The sequence below is a fragment of the Panthera leo genome, chromosome B2, assembly GCF_018350215.1.
Source record: "Panthera leo isolate Ple1 chromosome B2, P.leo_Ple1_pat1.1, whole genome shotgun sequence".
NCBI classification, from domain to species: domain Eukaryota; kingdom Metazoa; phylum Chordata; class Mammalia; order Carnivora; family Felidae; genus Panthera; species Panthera leo.
In genome coordinates, this window is record NC_056683.1 from 143,629,232 (window position 1) to 143,650,006 (window position 20,775).

General features: G+C 45.2%; 1 protein-coding gene across 1 annotated transcript; it reads left to right on the forward strand.

Moving 5' to 3' along the window:
• The first annotated feature begins 7,342 nt into the window (after nucleotides 1-7,342).
• On the forward strand, nucleotides 7,343-11,666 carry LOC122220778 (FGGY carbohydrate kinase domain-containing protein-like). Its single transcript, XM_042940427.1, has 2 exons — nucleotides 7,343-7,572; nucleotides 11,253-11,666. Exons 1-2 carry the CDS (start codon nucleotides 7,540-7,542, stop codon nucleotides 11,664-11,666), a joined length of 447 nt encoding a protein of 148 aa, XP_042796361.1. The 5' UTR covers nucleotides 7,343-7,539.
• The last annotated feature ends 9,109 nt before the right edge of the window (nucleotides 11,667-20,775 follow it).

The following is a 20,775-nucleotide window of genomic DNA, read 5'->3' on the forward strand; positions in this document are numbered from 1 at the left end:
AAATACACCACATTGAGCCCAAGTTAAGTGAACCCCAACTCAATTTGCCTTTAGCTGAATCCTCAAAATGCCCACACCTACTCTAATGCCACTTGCAGAGACAGAGGGGAAGTCAGGGTGGAAAGAGACAGAAATTTTAACCAATTGTGGCTAAAATATCTTACCTTTGGAAATCTTACAAAAGCATATGATCACATTGGACACATTGCTGGGGCCCTTGCAGAGCCTCCAAGGGGCCTGTTAAAATTGTTTATTGCGATGGAATGAATCACCCCTAAACGTGGTGATCCATTTCATAGCAATAAGAACAATTATTGTATCATATCCTACAACTATGTAAGTTGACTGGGCTTAGCCTGGTGGTTCTCTCACTTAGGGTCACTCCGATGTCGCACTCTCAAAGGTGTCTTGTCACTGGGACCTCAGCTGGGACTATAGGCCAGAACACCTGTAGCTTCTCCATGTATCCTGGGCTTCCTCGCCGTGTGGCAGCTGGGTTCCAAGAGAATCTGGCAGAAGTTATAGCTTCTTTGAGACCTAGCTCGGAAAGTATACGCATCATGGTCACAAGCCTGCCCAGACTCAAAAGGAGAACACGTAGGGCCTACCTGTCAGTGGGAAGAGTGTTGGCCTCACTCTGTAAGAAGAGCATGGGCAGAGAATGGGCAGTCCTATTGCCGCCATCTTGGAAAACACACAATCTGCTGCAGGGGACCCTGCAGCCTCAGCTTTATTGGTTTCACTGTACATCTGGATCTGTTGACATGTGTTTCATAATTCAGCTCTTTCTATAGCTTAACAAAAGTTCTTTGCTAAAACGCTTCCCTCTCCCACCTAGACACGGATCAGATTCTTACAGTTTGCCCAAAGAGCTTCAGGCACATCTGCTTCCAAAGAAAGTAGAGCCAGAGATTTGTTCTCACCCACCTTCCGCTACTGGTGTCAAAGCACCTCAATACCACTGTGCCTTTGTTAGGTAAAGGAGCTTGTTCATCTGTCCTCAGTGGCTCACAGACAATTAACTCCAAATTGTCATTGCACACAGACAGGGAGGTTTTGGCTTATCGGAAGGATAACATCTCCCACCCGTTACGTTCATTCAGGGATATAACAACACAAAGCTTCTTGGGGGTTCCAAAGTGTTCCAATCTTCAGTTATCTTAAACACGAAATCTTTTTGCAAAGCATATTCAAGTACGTGTTTTTTGGTACTATGGTGTCAGGATGCGAATGGACTTCTGGCATTAGCGCCTTATTCTGTCTCGAACCCAAAGTCCCTCCAATTTGATATCACGGTATTGGGGTAGACCTCTGGTATAAGGTCCTTTTCCCCTTCATGGTACATTCTCTCCCAGGAAGCCTGAGTGGTCTCCCACAAGTTGGTCACCTCTTTACATCCTTGAACTTCAACAGGCATTAGAGTGTGGACATCCCAGTAGTTTTCTCCCAGGTGGCTCCTCTGTCCCCAGGCCAATCGGGGAGGTGAAGACAGGGTAAGAGGGTCCTCCCAGCTCTGCATTTGTACCCAAGCCCCAGCTGTAGATCAGTTGGGGGACACCCCGACTCTCTTCCTCAGACCTGTAGGAGCTCCAATTCCTACTCGACCCAAATGTCCCTTTATAAGGATAAGGACTGAAAAACGTTCGTTGAGCTCAGCCACGAGGGGGGCAGCAGACAGGTGGGAGGGGGCGCCAGGCCACAGCTGAAGCGTCGGTGGCAGATAAAATGGAAACAACGTGCAGACAGCTCTCTCAGGAAGTGGGTCCGTGAGGGAGTAGAGGGAAGATACAGAGTCGGGGCTGGAGGGAGTGTGGGGCAAAGGCCACATTGTGGGGTTGATGGGACAACGCATGGGTGATGAGGAGGCCAGAGCAGAGGACACTGACTCGAGGTGCCAGAGGAGGCCGCGAGCCAAGCACCAGGAGAGGGAGAACCCTTCTCTGCTGACAGGGAGTTTGCAGTTTCCCCGAGGAAACTGAGTGAGCCCCTTCAGGGTTCTGTTTTGTCCCCAGAGCAGAGGCGGCACGAGGGTACAGGCAGGAGATGAGAGGAGGTAAGGGTGTTTTGAGCCAGTCCGTGAGCCTCCTCACGGAGACTGAGAGGAGCCCCAGGACTGGCTGCCCAGAGAGGTGGCCTGGACTCTGGAGCCTGAGACCCCTCTGGCCTCTTGGGAGAATGAAGCATAGCCTGTTCGGATCACATCTTCGTGGGTGCCCTGGCCCAGGGGGCAGACTCCCAGCACCTTCATCCCTGCCGGAAACATCTCCCAGGCCTGAGCTGCTCCGACTGAGTCTGGGTGGGAGGGGTGGGGACAGCTCAGAGGGAAGAGTGACAGTGAATGTGGTTCTGTGTGGCTGGCGAAAGTGACAATACTTTGGTTTGCTAGTGACTATGCTTTTAAAAGTTGTACTTGCTGGGGTGCCAGGGTGGCTCAGTTGGTTAAGCCTCTGACTTCAGCTCAGGTGGTGATCTTCTGGTTCGTCGGTTCGAGCCTTGCATTGGGCTCTAAGCTAATAGCACAGAGCCCACTTCAGATCCTCTGTTCCCCTCCTGCCCCTCCCCTGCTTATGAACACACACACACACACACACGCACGCACGCACGCACACACACACACTCTCTCTCTCTCTCTCTCAAAAAAATAAATGAATATCGGGGCGCCTGGGTGGCTCAGTCGGCTAAGCGTCCTCTGGCTCAGGTCATGATCTCGCAGTTTGTGCGTTCCAGCCATCGTCAGGCTCTGTGCTGACAGCTCAGGGCCCGGAGCCTGCTTCGGATTCTGTGTCTCCCTCTCTCTGCCCCTCCCCGGCTCGTGCTCTGTCTCTCTCTGTCTCTCAAAAGTGAATAAACACTAAAAAATATTTTTAAATAAATAAAATGAATGAACGTTGAAAAATAAAATAAAAATTTGTAACTGGCTCTCATCAAGATTCATTTTACCTGCCTGGCTGTTGAAAGCCATGGTTAGACCAAGAGCATGGGGGGAGGATGCTAAGAGTGGAAAATCAGAATGGGGTCAGATGATTGGAGGGGGTGCTTGATAAATATTATACATTTTAACCTAAAGGCTGTGACTTAAGGTAGGGTATACTACAAACTGGGGAGCTCCGGGTTCCTTGAAAAAGAATAAGTTGTCATGTGTGAAGAAAAGAAGGTAGGGTCCTTCCTTTTCTAGGATCATCTGACCTTCACAAAAGAGTAGTTTCTCTGGTGCTTAGTCTTAGAGCACGGAAACAGAAAGTAGTTCCCTGGACTTTTAAAAACCCTCTTCTGAATCATTCCAGCCTGGCTTCCTGAGTCCCGAGGGGCGCCCAGAGAGTAAAAGGCATCTGCTAAGTCCGCGTTCCAGTTCAGTAACGGGTGTGCATATCGTCCTGAAAAGGTATACAGGTATACAGGCGATGGGTACCCGATGTCTCACTGCCGGCCTCCTGCCACGCGTCTCTAGCCCCGTTCCTTCCAGAATCCTTTCCTGTCAGCAAGGAGTGCCAGATTGTGGCAAATATTGTTCAGTTTGATTTGATCAACTTCTCAAAACCAAGCGGCGTATCCGAATAATTGCCAGAGCTAACAGGTTTGGTTTCTCCGACAAGACCCTCCACCCACCCAGGCCATAATCACCGGTCATCACCGGCAAAAGTCCTCAAGGCCCTTCAGACTCAGACAAAGTGCTGTACACAGTCACTGACCTTCGTGTCACAGAGTTCAGACACTGGCAATTTGCTAAGAATTAACCTTCTGCTAAGTAAATGGATGGAAAAGTGAAATGAGACAAAGACGTGAATATTACCTCGGGACAATTAAGCACTGGTGGTTAGTCTAAACATAGCCTTTCAAAAAATTTATTTGGGAAATTTATTTGGGTGGCTCAGTCAGTTAAGCATTTGACACTTGATCTTTGGCTCAGGTCATGAACTCACGGGTTCGTGGGCTCGACCCCCGCATCGGGCTCTGTGCCGACAGCTCAGAGTCTCCTTGGGACTCTCTCTCTTCCTCTCTCTGCCCTGCCCCCTCTCTCAAAATAAATAAAAATTAAACAAAAAATTTGTTTTACTACTAGCTACCACTTACTGTAGGCTTGTCCACTCTGCACTGGGCACAATCAACTCTACGAATTAAGCACAACGTCACATCACGAAATAATCACCATATCCTTTGCTATTATAATCATTGCCATTTTATAGCTCAGGAGATTGAAACTCACTTGTCCAGTGTTATGCCAGTGGAAATTGGCCACCTTCCTACCCAAATATCTGGGTTTTAAGTGACTGCTTTTTTAAAAATTTTTTTAGTTTTTAAAAAAAAATTTTTTAATGTTTATTTATTTTTGAGACAGAGAGAGACAGAGCATGAACGGGGGAGAGTCAGAGAGAGAGAGAGAGAGAGAGAGGGAGACACAGAATCTGAAACAGGCTCTAGGCTCTGAGCTGTCAGCACAGAGCCCGACAGGGGGCTCGAACTCACAGACCACGAGATCATGACCTGAGCCATAGTCTGCCGCTCAACCGACTGAGCCACCCAGGTGCCCCTCAAGTGACTGCTATTAACTAGTGCATTGCAACTTGGGGAAAGAAGGAACAGCAGTCATAACAAAAAGGATAATAGCACCACTTGATTGAGTACTGGCTATGTACTAGGCTCCACCCTAAACACTTTGCATACGTTATTTCCACTTACTCTTCATCCTGATCCTAAGCAGGAGGCACTGTTATTATCATTTGCATTTTGATGGCCGAGGAGTGAGGAGAGGTTCATAACGGGTCCAGTGTCACACAGCTAGTGAGGCTGGTTGGGGTAGGGACTGACAGGGCATTGAATGCCCCAGCCAGACCCTTCAGCCTCACTGCTGCAGAAAGCCTCCAGCTTCTCATCATCCACCAAAGTTATCAACCACTGCATCAACCATAAATAAGCATTTATGGAGCGCGTGCTGCATTTGCAGCAATGAGGCAAAGCCAAGGACAGGTAGACAAAGCAGAATCCAAATCAGAGGCCACTGCCTAAAGGGTGCTGCCTAGACCAACTTACTCTGGGGCCACTGCCCCGGGACTATCTGCTCAGGTCTGCACATTTTAATTTCTTGCACTCAGTTTGCCTCTTGGTTGTGCAGAGTTCGGTTTGCTTCCTGCTTTTGGGATGGACATCGCCAAGCTGAGTTGAACTCCTGCAGGAAACACACGGCTCATTTTAGTTCTCTTTTATATCCCCAAACCTGCAGAGGGCGTCTTGGTGCTCAAGTAGAAACCTGTTCAGTCGAATGGAACGTTCCTTTTCAAATCGCCTTCCTGATTGATTGTTCAAATGCGTTTAAGGGCATCAGTTCGATGCGGCCAACAACTCCCAGGCAGGGAATCGGCACAGCCAACATTTGCTTCTCCGAAAAAAACTTCTTCGTAAGCCCGATTTTGCAGAGGCTTGCTCGTCTGGAGAGACGGTAAACCAGAGGAGATAAAGTAGATTATGTTACGTGCTCAATGTGGAAAGTTGGCTTCCCGCTAGGGCTTGGAGTTTCCAGCGACGCAGCCCTGAAACCGCCTCTCCTGCCGCGATCCCAGCGCCTGGGGCCACCGCTCTGACGCAGGGAGACTTAACTCCGGCCCACGCGGCCGGCGGCCTTTACTCTGGACGTGCCTTGGAGGTGCTCCGCTTTTCTGGAACGCTGCTGAGCAAAGCGCGCGCCGACCAGGGCCGGCAGGGGGCGGCAGACGCCGCCGCTTTTCGCGGCGGAGGCTGAGCGTCGCGCCTCCCGGGTCGGAGTCTCCGGGTCACCGAACCTGTCGCAGGTTTTAGCCTCAGCGACTCCGCCAGCAGATGGGTCACATCCCTTCGGAGGCTGCAGACCCCGCGCGCGGGAAGGGGGGGGGGGGGGTGCTGGTGCGGGCCCGGGGCCGTTCCCGTGCACGGTTAGGGCCTGGGACGAGGGCGGAAGCCCCCGGGGAGGACCGGGGGAGCGGGCGGGGCGCAGCTGCGCGCGTTCGGGCCGAGTGACGCGGCGGCGGCGGCGGCGGGAAGCAAAGGTAGGAGCCCTCCTCCATCCCGCGCCCGGGGATGGGCTCCGTCCAAGGGCTGGCCCAGCGTCGGCCGCCCGGGGTGGGCCTGCGCACAATCCGCGTGGAAGAGGAGGAGTAGAATTTCCACCCGGCACGTGCGTGGATGCGTAGCCTTGACGCTCTGGACGCCGAAGCCTGCGCTGAGAAACGGTGCGCGTAGGCGCGCGTAGGCGGTGTTTGGAGGCCGGCGGCGCCCTGCCTTTCCCGGTTTCAAAACACCCTTTTGATGAAGGCAGCGACTGGGGAGGCTAGGTTAGGGAGGAAGGGGCAGGGAGTTCGCACCTGTGTTTTTTGGCCGGAGAAATTCAAACACCGGACAAGCCAGTCCTCCTTCTCCTTAACGTGCCCAGTGTGACTTTGGTAAGCTTCCTTCCGCAGATCGGCCTTGTTTTGTGCGATAGACGGGTTCCTAGAAAGCTATGCAAAACAATGTTCCTTTATGGAATCTGATGGAAGTAGCTTACCACAGGGCATATTGATCCCAGGTAACACGGGTTTATATACCCTTAATTAAATATGGATAATTATATGTTCCGTCTGCCTCATGTTATATAGAAGTACCGATGAGATGATCTTTTCTAAGTGATACTGAGAATTGTGAGCTGGTTACTTCAAGGCTATATAGTGGGGGCTGGGGGGCTTACTGTTTTCTCTTTGCGTCTCTCTCCCCTTATTTCCAGAAGAGGGAATAAAGGAGAAACCCTTTTACTTAGATCAGTTTAACGTTTATCCCCCACTATTCTGAAGCTTGGGCTTCAATTAATGTAAGTAGAGTAAAATTAATACCCTAAAGCTAGCTGATATGCTTAACAATCAGAAAACGTTGCAATTTCTAAAAATTTTATTTCCTCTAGTATTTTAACCCATATGATGTACATGTGTATACGTGTATAAGCAGCTAGATATCTTTATAAGGAAAAGTGTGTTATCCGTTGTACTAAGTCTATCCTTTTATTGCTCCTCACTAAACCCTTTTTAAATGAAAAAAAAAAAAAGTGACTTCTAAAGATCTGTGAAATAAGCAACAGGAACAAAAACATTGCATGTTTTTGTGATTTCATAAGCACACTGAAAAACCGAAAGCAATAATCTGTACTGCTGCTTAAGCATGATGTTGCCATTATCGGCAATCAGTAATAAAAATGCAGTCAAATGCAGGAGACCCAATCCACATTCTCTCAGTGTGATACCTTGGAAATGACTCTTTTCAACAGATTTTTCTGGCTTTCTTTGTTATGTATCTTTCTTACAAAAGTAGAAAACAGGTATAAAAAATTGCATTTAGGAAAGTAAATTGCATAAGGGAAACTTAAATGCGATCACGGCATCCTCATAGAAGGCGAGCAAAAAATGTTGTCAGTAATAAGGACCACTTGTGCTGGACCAGTCATCCCTCAGCCCCTCTTGTAGAGGACAGTCTTCCAGAGATGTCTGCAAGCATCGCTCAGGGCTACCAGTCTCCCGAGTCCCTCATCACCATCCCTTGAATATGCACCACCTTAGAAAAGACCACGGCCTCCAGGTATGTTCCAGAGAACTAAGACAGAGCCCCATGGGTCCACTGTTATGCATCCCTTGATCAGAATGCCGGATTTCTATGAATTCTGCAGACATTTTTTAAAAGATCCTTCGTTTTAAGCTAGTAGCTCAACAGTCGCGCGCGCGCGTGTGTGTGTGTGTGTGTGTGTGTAAACCGTCCTTCAGGTAGCTTTCCAGTGTGTGTGTGTGTGTGTGTGTGTGTGTGTGTGTGTAAACCGTCCTTCAGGTAGCTTTCCATCCTGGATTGTGAAGCTAATTATAGAGTTCATTAACATATGTTAATTTAAGAAATGTTAGCTATACAAAAAAGTACAGATTGAACAAATACCAAAGCAATTTATCAGCTTTCCCACAACCTGGAATGAATAATTGTGAACCTTTCATCCTTTGAGCATTATTCTTTAAAAAAAACAAAGGATGATGGTTTCCTGTCTCACATTCAGGTCCTTCATCCATTTTGAGTTTATTTTTGTGAATGGTGTAAGAAAGTGGTCTAGTTTCATTCTTCTGCATGTTGCTGTCCAGTTCTCCCACCACCATCTGTTAAAAGAGACTGTCTTTTTTCCATTGGATGTTCTTTCCTGCTTTGTCAAAGATGAGTTGGCCATACTTTTGTGGGTCTAGTTCTGGGGTTTCTATTCTATTGCATTGGTCTATGTGTCTGTTTTTGTGCCAATACCATGCTGTCTTGATGATTACAGCTTTGTAGTAGAGGCTGAAGTCTGGGATTGTGATGCCTCCTGCTTTGGTCTTCTTCTTCAAAATTACTTTGGCTATTCGGGGCCTTTTGTGGTGATGGGTATTGAGGAGGGCACCTTTTGGGATGAGCACTGGGTGTTGTATGGAAACCAATTTGACAATAAATTTCATATTAAAACAATAAAAAAACAAAAGATGAAATCCTCAGTGTGCACCCATCCAATCTATTTTGGCATTAAACATTTTCTTTTAATCTAGTTATTAAAAGCTCAACTTTGATATGTGCACGTGGAGAGCCAAAAAGTTCTGAGAAGCACCTACAATTCCCTCATCCCAAAGGAAACCACTTTGAACTCCTTAAACGGATTCTATGGGCACTTACCTTCTGCTCTCTAAATAACATTCCAATCCTAGTGCTTCTAGATTTTTTTTTTCAGCTATAATCATTATCTTTTGAGTTCTCAGTTTGCAACATTAGGACTGAACTCCCTTTAACTTACCTGTCAACGTCACACCGCATACACACACACGCGCGCGCGCACACACACACACACACACGTCCTTTCTCAAATGCTCGCAATATAATAGATAATTATGTTGTAATTTTGGTTACATAAATCTTCAGTGTTCAGATCTTTAATGAGTCAGAAAATGCTGTTTATAACTAAGTCATGTAGTATAGTTTTACATTTCTCGCTAGAATTCGTAATTTTTGTAAGCTTTTCATGGATTTTCACTAATTCCCACCCCAAATTCTCTACCAGTTTTACAAATCTTTTTTGTATACACCCGGATCTATTAGGCAGTCTAGAGATTTTCTGCTCTTAGGGATCTCTTCTCTGGACCTTCTGTCTTGCCCCCACCTGGCCTGGGTACGCGTCAGACCTGATACACACTTGTCACGTGATCCCCGTGTCTTGTCATCTACCAGATCCCTTAGCCTCCTTGATTTGACCCCCTGATTCCTGGATCTCACATCTCTTTCCTTTTTTAATTTATTACTTCTTCATTTTATCGGAGGAAATCCTTAGAAAAGATACGTGACTTTTTTTTAATGGAGGTAAAATTCATGTAACAGAATTAAACATCTTAGAGTGAAAAATTCATTGTCATTTAGGACATCTCTAATGCTGTGCAACCATTCCCTCTGCTAGTTCTAAAATATTTCCATCACCCCAAAATAATGCCCTGTACTCACTCCCTTTCCCCTTCCCCCAGCCTTAGCAATGAGCAACCACTTAGCATAATGTTTTCCAGGGTCAGCCATATTGTAGCATGTGTGGGTACCTCATTCCTTCTTGTGGCTTAATAATATTCTATTGTGTATATATACCACAGTTTGTTGATTCATTTACCCACTGACAAACATCTGGGTTGTTTCCACCTTTTAGCGATTGCTATGAAGATTTGTGCTCAAGTATTTGTTCGAGTACCTGTTGTCAGTTATTTGGGGTGTATACCTAAGAGTGGAATTGCCGAATCATATGGTAATTCTATTTAACATTTTGAGAAGCTGCCAAACTATTTTTCATGGCAGCTGAACCATCTTACATTCCTGCCAGCAATGAACAAGAGTTCTAACTTCTCTATATTCTCACTAGTACTTGTTATTTTCCATTTTCTTAAGTTATAGGCATCGTAGTGGGTGTGAAGGCATATTTCATTGTGATTTTGATTTGAATTTCCTTCATGACTAATGATGTGAACATCATTCCATGTACTTGTTCGCTATTTGTATATCTTTGGAGAACTGTCTGTTCAAATCCTGTGCCTATTTTTTAAGTTGGGTTGTCTTTTTGTTGTTGAGTTGTAAAAGTTCTTTATATATTATAGATATTAGGCCTTTATGAGATAATATCACTTGTAAATGTTCTCTCCCATTTTGTAGGTTGCTTTTTGCCTTGTGGATAGTGTTCTTTGATGCACAATATTTTTTAATCTTGAAAAAGTCCAACTTATCTAGTTTTCTTTTGTTGTTTTTGTTTTTAGTGTCATGTCTAAGAATCCTTTGTCAAATTTCAAGCCATGGAGATTTGCCCCTGTTTTCTTCTAGAAGTGTTACGGTTTAGGTCTTATATTTAGGTTGTTTGTCCATTTTGAGCTAATCTGTGTGCATGGTGTGAGGTAGGGGTCCCACTTGGTGCTTTTGTGTATGGCTGTCCAGTTGTTGAAGTGACTGTCCTTTCCCAATGGAATGTCTTTGAACTCTAATCGAAAATCAGTTGACTCAATAGATCTTTTAATATCTTCTATGTCTGAAAATGTCTTGACTCTACCTTTATACCTAATTGACAAGTCAGGTGGATAAAAATTTCATTTTTTCCCCCAGAATTATATTCCCGGTCCCACAGTTGCTGTGAGATGCCTGATGCCATTCTCATTCTTCATGCCTCACCTGTAACCTGTATTTTCTCTCTGGTAGTTTTTAGGATATTTTTTAATATCCAGTATTCAAGTACTTCATTATGATGTACATTCACATGGGTTTATTTTTTGAGTGGGCTGTTTCAAAGTGCAAAGTCATGTCCTTCAGTTCTGGGGATTTTTCTTTGTCTTCATTATACACACACACATACACACACACACACACACACACACGTACATTATTTTACTTTTAGATTGTTCGTGGATAAACACACAGACATTATAACATTTCAGTGACCTATACACATATTTTGATATTTTGCCCCAGGAAAAAAAGAAACTCTTTTAGATAACCATAATATCCTTTCAGCATACTTGTAAAAATTAAAAATAATTCCTAATGTTGCTTAATACCCTGTCTTGTTTTTTAAAATATTACCTGTCTCAGGACGTCAGTGATCTTGCCATTCTCTATCTGGCCACAGTTCAAGCCATTGCTTTTGGGACCCACCTCATTATAGAGACCTTGGGGGTGGCAGGGCACTGTATCAGCGCTGTTTTCCTGTGTGGAGGCCTGAGCAGGAATCCCCTTTTGTGCAGGTGCACGCGGACATGACAGGCATGCCTGTGGTCCTGTCGCAAGAAGTGGAGTCTGTTCTTGTGGGCGCTGTCATTCTGGGTGCCGGTGCCTCTGGGGATTTCACTTCTGTACCGGAGGCAATGGCTAGAATGCGCAAAGTTGGGAAAGTCGTGTTTCCTAGACTGGAGGATAAAAGATACTATGACAAGAAATATGAAGTATTCCTGAAGCTGGTTGAGCACCGGAAGGAACATGCAGCAATCGTGCAAGGAGACTTAACAGATCCTGCAGGGGCCAGTGCCAGAAGGTTCGGGGACATTCCATTAGGGACCTCTGTCTTCTTATCTTATATTCAAGACCCTTTAGGTATCACTCTATCACTTCTGTATCATCTTTTAATAAAGACAACCGAGATGTGTGCAAAAGATAAATAAATAAATAATAACAATAAAAATACTACCTACACCTCCCAATTCTGCTCTTCTTCCAAATCATTGATAAAAGCATTGCATTGAATGGAGCCAATGACAAAGCCTTGTGACAGGTTCCTAGAAACCAGTCTTTAGGTGGGCAGTGATCTGTCCTTACAGAATGTGGGGCTATTTACTTAATTTAATTTAACGTGCTATAATTTCACTTCATGTTTCCCTTTTGCACAAGGCTACCGTGAGCAGCTTTGTGACATGCCCTGTTGGGGAACAGATACGCATTGTATCTGCAGCAAGCGAAATCATTAGACTAAAAGAGGAAATAATGGCTACCATTTATTGTATTGCTGCAAGACACCATGTGTTTTCACGCAATGTCTCTAGAGCTGCCACTAAAATGGAGCATTATTACCACAGTTTTAGTGATCGGTAGAGTGAAGCTCAGAGAGATGAAGGAGCGAGTTTAGGTGACAGTCTAATCTGATGCCAAAGACCATTTTCCCCTCTACTGTTTCCAACTGCTTATCGAGATCAGCTTGCCTTGATTTTTTTCTGAGCCATCACCTGTTTTCTTCTAAGTGCTCAGGAAGGCGTACGACAGCCAATGTTTGTTGTCATTATCATTATTAAGCTGAATCATCAGGATTAGTGAATGGTTTCTAGCTTTGACCCCTTTGGGGGAACTTTCTTCTGAAATCTACATAGACACCAGTCTCAGCCCTTGACCTCCAATAATGGTCCGTAAAAAAGAACATAGAATCCTAAATAATAGAGCGTCTGGTTTTTGTTTTTTTTTTAATTATAAACAAAGATTTTAATCCAGTCTTCCCCTCCTAACGCGCGCACACACACACACACACACACACACACGAACATCTTGAACACAAAGAAGAACCAACTGTTACTTTTATGCAGAGTCATCTGATAGTTTAAAAATGTATATTAATAATGAATCTCTACACTTTATTTAATTTCCAAGAAATAGCTTTAGAGAAAATACAAATATTGTGTATTCTGGCCAGTGGGCTAAAATCTATACCTGCATTTAGAAGTGTTGCTTGCAAGATACCACAACCTATTTCCCAGCTCCCAAAGAATCGCTGTACCTTTGGAATCTCCTCATGGGAGGTCACCCAAGAAAGTGGTAGACTCCCTCCTTTGGCCCATCTGGGACTGCGCTGATTTGGGTGGCTCTCTTCCTCAGGCCAGTCGCATAAGGAAAGAATGGAATATGTTGGAATAAATAAATAAGCAAACCTCTGACAATAAAAAAAGAAGCATCTGTCTTGAGAAATATTTGTCCTTTGAATGTTTTATGTTAGAAATCAAAAGTTATAGGAAAGCAAAGATTAAAACGGAAGTCAATGAAATACTGGTTATTCTTTCATGGATTCATACCACAAGTGTATATGGATTGTGCACCATGTCTTAGGCCCTGGGGTGCAATTAAAACAAGGAACAAGTTAGCGTGGGCATTGTACACCCTGAGCCTATGGGTAAGAGGGAGATACAGACAGAGAAAGGCAATTACACTCTATGATAAAACCCATGATGAGGAAGTACAGGGTGTTATGGTATCCATAGGAGGCAGTGAATCCAAAATAGGGAGCGTAGGGTAGCCAGAGAGACTTCTGGAGTCCTTTCTGCGCAGGGATCTGAAGGAAGAATGAGGTAAAGACAGTGGATTGAGAACATGGGGGTGGAAGGGATAATCTTCTAGGCAGAGAGAATAATATCCACCAAGGTCTGGGGCTAATGGAGAGCCATGCGCATTGAAGGAGATGAACACAGAGCATGGTGCCTATGAGGTGGGAATCATCAAACAAATGAGGCTGGAGAAGTGAGTCAAGATCGGATTGTGGGGGGGTCTTTACAAAATACCAGAAACTGACATACTGGATTACATGTCCACAGTGTGTTGCTGCGGGTAAGCGATTGGTTGGGAGGCTCTTGAAGGATGACAGCGGCCCGAGTGAGGACAGGGGTGGCTGGCACCTAGGGAACTGAATGGCTGGGGATGGACTTGGATGATTGGATTGGGTTGGGATGGGTAGGTGAGAAAGAGGGAGACGTGGGGCACAGAGCCCAGGTTTCTGATCTGGATGACGGGTGGTGATGTTCACTGACTTGGGGAACCCGGAAAGAGCCACAGATGGGTGGGGACCATGTGAAATTTGAGGCACCCGTGAGACATCCAAGCAGACATCTATAGGTAGATATAGGTGCGTATCTAGTCTGAGGAACATAAGCGTGGGAGTCATCAGCACGTAGAGGTTTCTTGAAGCCAGAGGAATGGGTGAGAGCGTCTGCGTGCAGAGTGAGAAAAGAGAGGCCAGGGCACAATCGCCAAGAAGCACCAGCATCAAAGGCGTGGGAGGGCCAGGCAAAGAGGTGGAGCTGGAGGAACAGCCAGGACATTAGGTAGAAAGTGAGCAGAGGAGGACGCCACAGGCGGAGTGGTGAGCAAAGGTATGCTTACGCTCGGAAACCTGATTTTCTTCTTGAGGCTCAAAATGAGCCACGTGCGTTTTTGCGTAGCTGTTCTATGTCCAGCACCGTTGATGTTAAGGCTTATAAAGAGTCCTAGCCTGACAACTTAAAGAATCTATTTGGCAAAGCAAAGCACGGAAATCATAGCACCAGTGACCAAAAAGCAGTGTGTTCAGTATAGATGCGGAAGGTGCCAGTAACTTTGTGGAACTTTTGGTTCAAGTGCTGATTGCCCCTGCCCACGCAGCCCCCTCCTGAGAGAGACCCACCAAAAGAGTCGTAGAGATTTGAAAAGCTTCACTCCACAAGGATGAGAGAAAGGGGAGCCACTGGTGACAGAGACCGTGGCAGAAACAAGAAGTGGTAGCTGATGGTAGGGTCTGGAGGACGCCCACGGATGGGGATGCACAAGAAAGGCGGGCAGGAGTTCGGGAGAAGCTCCAGATGTGGATGCAGCCAGGGATGACCCAGAGACAGAGAAGGGTGTGAGTCAAAGTCTATGGGGAACACGGTAGCGTTTCCTCCACCCAGATTCTCACAGAATTCCCAGCCTTCCACCCTTCGCCCCAGGTGGGAGGTCAGAGGTTTATCTCTGCAGAGGGAAGGGCCCAAAGATCGACCTCTCTGCACTGACGTCGGGGCTCACCCCAAGAAGAATGGGGCTCCCTACCAGAGCTCCTTCAGGGACAAGATCTGGGTTGGTTTTTGTGGGTGGGAGGCAAGCTCAGGGAGAGTGTTCTGTGTGACATTTGGTTGACTGGACTCTAGGACTGAGTAATGGGTCAGAAAACTGAAAGAATCGGGGTACTTCAGGCTGACTGTCTGAAGCCTGCTGTTGGTAGCAGTCCTACTAGAAAAGCCATGAAATCCTATCATCTGAATTAGACCAGCCATGTGGCCAGATCTTGAAGTTGAAAATGGAAAGCAACCTAAAAATGGCTCGCTCACTAGGTAGGTGTAGACCCTAACTTTTGTTGGCCTTTGCTTGTTCGTTCTTGTCTTTGGTTTGGGATCTCCTATTTTTCGACTTATTTGTCCTGCTGTGTTAATCACCGCTATTCTGCCCCTGACCGTTTCAAGGAGGGATTCTGTGGCGTTGACTCAGGCGGCCTCATCCTCACTAAACCCTTTTCCCCGATTGTACTTTATCGCCTCCGTGACCTCCTCATCTTCCAGGGCTCCTTCTGATAGACCTCCTCTCTGCGGCAGAACTTAACATTTGCTCCATTAGAATCAAGAGGTGTAACAAGTTATGACAGTTTATTTCTCCTTTTGCTATTTTTTCTTTAGAAAAACCTCCCTATTTACTGTCTTTAAAGTGATTTATGGGTGACTGCTTTGTTTCTACTCCCCTAGGACACCCTGGCTTGTTTATTTTATCCCTCTTTTATCAAAATACCTTGAACTGTTCCTCACATGGACTTTTTATTTAGGTATCATTTATGCTTCTGTCTTTCCTGGACTACTTTTCCATGTGACCTTTTGACAGTCTTTCCAGAAAGATTTTCTTTCGGTATGTGCTCAATATGGCCTCTTGTTCCCTTGTAGATTTTTTTTTTTTTTTTTTGCTACCTCTATTTCGCCACATTTTCCCCCTGTGCTATATAGAAGGGAAAGTTGTGGTGATAAAAGGGGACCTTAAAATAAAATGAACAATCAAAGGAACTTGGCCTTCCCCATTTCAATCAGAAAATTGAGGGCAGCAAATTCTCTGAAGGTGTATAGAAAACGCCACTGGGGAGCTGTTCATATACTTCTGATTAGAGATTTGAGGCTTTACTGCCGTAAACTATTGACTGACTGCTTTGCCTATTTGGGTCAACATAACTTCCAGTATGTTTTGAATATTAGAATTTTCTGTGACCTTAAGTGTACATTGGAGCAAGTATTGAAATCATATGTAATCTAAGTCAGTCAGAGAGACAAAAACCGTATGATGTCACTCAAATTTTAGAAACAAAACGAACAAGCCAAGGAAAAAAGACGTGGAGAGAGAGACAAAGCAAGAAACAAAACTCTTGACTGTAGAGAACACACCGAGGAACACCAGAGAGCAGGTGGGCGGGGACATGGGTAGAACAGGTGATGGGGATTAAGGAGCTCACCTGTCATGATGAGCACCGAGTGACGTCTGGAATTGGTGACTCACTGTATTGTACACCTGAAATTAATACAACACCGCTAACTACTGGAATCGAAACCAAAACAATTTAAAAAACCCAACTGGAAAAGAAACAGTAAAATTGTTCTCACACGCTTCAAAAACAACAAAACACCACGTGTAATCTGTCAGATGTTTCACCGGTGCATTTGCCAAAGCAGAAGAACTTGATGGCACTAACCTATGCTCAGGCCACGTTATGTCTCACTTTGCGTGGACCTCCAGATCCGAGATCACTTATAACTGTGTCGACGTGCCAGTATCCCGGGGAAAGGTAAAAACTTACATCACTATTTCTAATACATGACTGTTACAGATCAGATAATAGGATTTTTCTTTCATTCATGTCTTTAATGAAACCATTACTCCTCGCATCATCAGCTTTGACGCTAGGCAGAGAGAGAGGACTCGACATCACAGGTAGAAACTCCCTCAGTGGTTGATTTACCTTATTTGTTCTTAGGAATCTGAACATCTAAAATTCTCAGATTGTTCCCAGTTTTTACTTTAATGGGTTGAATAGTTATTGCCTAGTAGTTATGACATAAATAAGTATAGTTTCAATTTCTGTTCGTTAGCCAGGCTGTGAAAATGATGACTTAAATCTGAGAGATACTTTTACAGCTGCTTTTGATTGTGGCCTTCTGACTAATTGCATCATGACTATGTGGTGTCTTAATTTTGGGAAGAATGTTAATTCACAGATACAGGACTAAAGTGGAAAGACACATCTATGGAGCATCATGGTATATTCTTTCTGACACATAAATAAAGTTTCACATTACGCTGTGATTATACCTACAGTGGCATATCCATAAGCCCTCCATGGACAAGTTTTTACCTCTTAGCCATTTTTGTATTTTGTTTGAAAGGAACATACTAACAAAATTGCAAAAATAGTTATTTCTGTTTTTTAATGACCCTAGCCAAAGTAACTAAGAAATAAGCTGATTATAGCCAAAATTGTACTGCAAATATCTCTTCCCCCACTTATCTCATACCATTCCTACGACACGTATACGTACCCGGGTCCCTCCTCTGTCCTCCCACCAACGCTTTCCTTAAGACAAAAGAACCATCCTCAATTAACCTACAACAAAGGAGGTAAGAATGTACAACGGGGAAAATATACTCCCTTCAATAGATGGGGCTGGGAAAGCTGGACAGCTACATGCAAAAGAACGAAACTGGACTACTTTTTAGAGCATACACAAAAATAAACTCAAAATGGATTTAAAGACCTGAAAGCATAAAACTCCTAGAAGAAAACATAGGCAGTAGTCTCTTTAACATCAGCCTTAGCAACGTTTGTCAAGATAGGTCTCCTCGGGTAAGGGAAACAAAAGCAAAACTAAATTATCAGGACGACACCAAAATAAAAAGCTTTTGCACAATGAAGGAGACCGTCAACAAAATGAAAAGTCAAACCCACTGAATGGGAGAAGACATTTGTAAGTGACATATCCAATAGGGGTTCATATCCAAAATCTATAAAGAACTTGTACAACTCAATACCAAAAATACAAATACTCTGATTGAAAAGTGGGCAGAAGATCTGAATAGACATTTTCTCCAATGAAGACACACAGATAGCCAACACATACATGAAAAGATGCTCATCGTTACTAATAATCGGGGAAACTCAAATAAAAACCACAGTGAGATATCTGCTTACACCTGTCAGAATGTCTACTATCAAAAAGACGAGAAACAACAAATGTTGGCAAGGGTGTGGAGACAAAGGAACCCTTGTGCGCTATCGGTGGGGATGTAAATTGACAGAGCCATTGTGGAAAACAGGATGGAGTTTCCTCAAAAAATTAAAAATAGAAATACCATACCGTCCAGTGATTCCGCTATCGGGTATCTACCCAGAGAAAATGAAAACACTAAATTGAAGAGATACATTCACCCCTGTGTGTAGCGTAGCATTAGTTACAGTAGCCAAGATACGGAAGCAACCTAAGTGTCCATCCATAGATGAATGGATACGCACCAACATACCAGCACCTTTCATGTTTGAGGGCAGAAAGCCTTTTCACCAAAGCCCTATTTTTAGATTAGTTCTGCACCAGCCTATACTGTTTCCTCTTTGTAAGTTGAAAGCAATACTCCGCCTAAAAAACCGTTTTGAAAACGTGTTGGAGCCTTCTTGGGAATAACCCAGTGGTTTTGCCGAGCCCCCGGCCCACCTTTTTTTCAAGGTTACGGAAGTACAAAGAGTAGATTCAGTTTGTTACCTAAAGGACGTGCTTGGAGGAAACGAAAGTTACTTCCAGTTAGCGAGTTCTTTGCTATTCGGGTAACAACAATTTGTCACAATTTGACAAGATACACTTTTTAAATGCGGGGTTGGAAAGGAGGGTACAGATCGCTCTAGGCAGGAAGGAGAGGTTCTCATGGAAGCAGATAATGTGTTGTGATATGATATTTTACTCCACACCCATATTGTAAACAAACACCACCGGAATATGATATATAAACCCTCCACTCCCTCACTGGGGCTGATGTGAAAGCATGTGTGCTGTGTTAAGAGAACTAGTGTCGGGGCGCCTGGGTGGCCCAGTCAGTTGAGCGTCCGACTTCAGCTCAGGTCCCGATCTCATGGTCCAAGAGTTCGAGCCCCGCGTCAGGCTCTGGGCTGATGGCTCAGAGCCTGGAGCCTGCTTCCGATTCTGTGTCTCCCTCTCTCTCTGCCCCTCCCCCATTCATGCTCTGTCTCTCTCTGTCTCAAAAATAAATAAACATTAAAAAAAATTTAAAAAAATAAAAAGAGAACTAGTGTATATGTTTGCATTTGGAGGGATTGGCTGGTCATTTTCTTCTCCACACTGACTGTACAGTTCGCAATTTGAAGTTCAGGTTACTTCTGGTTGGAGCACGGTCCATTTTCACTTATAAAATTTGCAGATGATCAGTCGGTAGTTCACTCTTTTTGGTAATCATTTCAAAGTCTAGCTGGCCTCGGCTTTCTGTCTGAACCCTTTCCGAGGTTTCTTTCCTTCCAGTGCCCTCCTTCAGTGTCCCCCCCGTGTTTACAAAATTTGGAAGATAGGTAACCCTACTCGGAGAAGGGAGGGCAAAGGTGTTTCATTTTGGTTACCTGCTGTTTTGGATGGTGACATCTCCAGGCAGTGTGTCACTTAAGGAGCCCTGCCCAGGAGCCAGTCTCTAACGAGTTTGTTAATCTCACACTATTGGAGAAACCACTAGGCTGTGACCCGGGACTAGTGCTGTGCTAGTTTTTAGCACTTATAATTCAGCTGCGTACATATGGACATCTCTTCGGTAATAAAACAGCGGGAACCATTGTCTTTTGATAACGTAGACAGCTTTTAGGTGTTGTTATGTGTCTTACCAAAACCGGTAACTTTGAGGAAACTTAAACCAACTATTCCACTTTGGGGAAACCAAAACCCCATTATTTTTACTTCCACATGTAATACTGTCACCTTGGGCTGCCATTGGGCTGAGCGCCGCCCACGAGTGATGCAAGCATTGTGGCATTAAACAAACACGTACTGATGTCCTGCTGTGTGTCAGGACCATGCTGGGTGCTAAGTGTGCCAAGGTGAGCAGGGCAATCCCTGTCCCCCAGGACGTTGAGAGCTAGGGAGGGAAACTGAGCCAGGGGCGAATGACTGTAATTCCATGTGGACCATGGCGGTTTTATGTGGCACGGAGAAGCGTCCCTAACTGCGCTTTCGGGAAGAGGCAGCCGGGAAGGCCTCCTGACGAAGGATGCTTGGATTGAGTCAGAGAGGATGAACATCAGCCTGTCTCCAACCAGAGTGGGAGGCGGTGTGGGAGGGGACGGCAGTGACGGCAGAGATGTCCCGTGAGTCACAACAAAGAGCAGTCTGCATTCTGAGGAGGGCGTTGTTGGCATATACAGTGAAGGAGATCAGAGGCAAGGAGGAAGCTGGAAAACGAGGCCAGACTGACTCCTGAGTGCTCCGGGGCCGTGTGGATAGGTTTGGGCTTCATCCTTCGTTAGCCAACAGGGAGCCATCGAGAGTTTTCAGCGGAGGGGCGCCTGGGTGGCTCGGTCACTTAAAGGTCTGGCTTCAGCTCAGGTCACGATCTTGTGGTTCGTGAGTTCAAGCCCTGTGTCGGGCTGTGTGCTGACAGCTCAGCTTCGGGCTCTGTGTCTCCCTCTTTCTCTGCCCTTCCCCTGCTCGCACTCTGTCTTCCTCTCCCTCAAAAATAAATACACGTGAAAAAGAAATTAAGAAAAGAAAGTTATCAGTGGGGAAGTCACGTGGTCAGAGTTGCACGTTAGGCAGTTTAATTGACAGAAGACAGAACTGACAGCAAGATGGAACCCCAGGAGGGGAGCTGTGAGACTCTGCTGGTAGTTGGGGTAAGACGTGGACCAGACGGTGTTAGGGCTGGAGGAGGGAGGCAGCCTCAAGAACGATAAGCTTCTGACCAACAGAACGTGACGATTTCCTGGATAGGAGG

What these genes read in the sequence shown, in the direction of transcription:
- LOC122220778 (XM_042940427.1), top strand. Translation starts at nt 7,540, where the DNA reads ATGCACCACCTTAGAAAAGACCACGGCCTCCAG. An exon ending in GAAAAGACCACGGCCTCCAG is followed by an intron (nt 7,573 to 11,252) that starts GTATGTTCCAGA and finishes CCTTTTGTGCAG; the next exon opens with GTGCACGCGGACATGACAGG.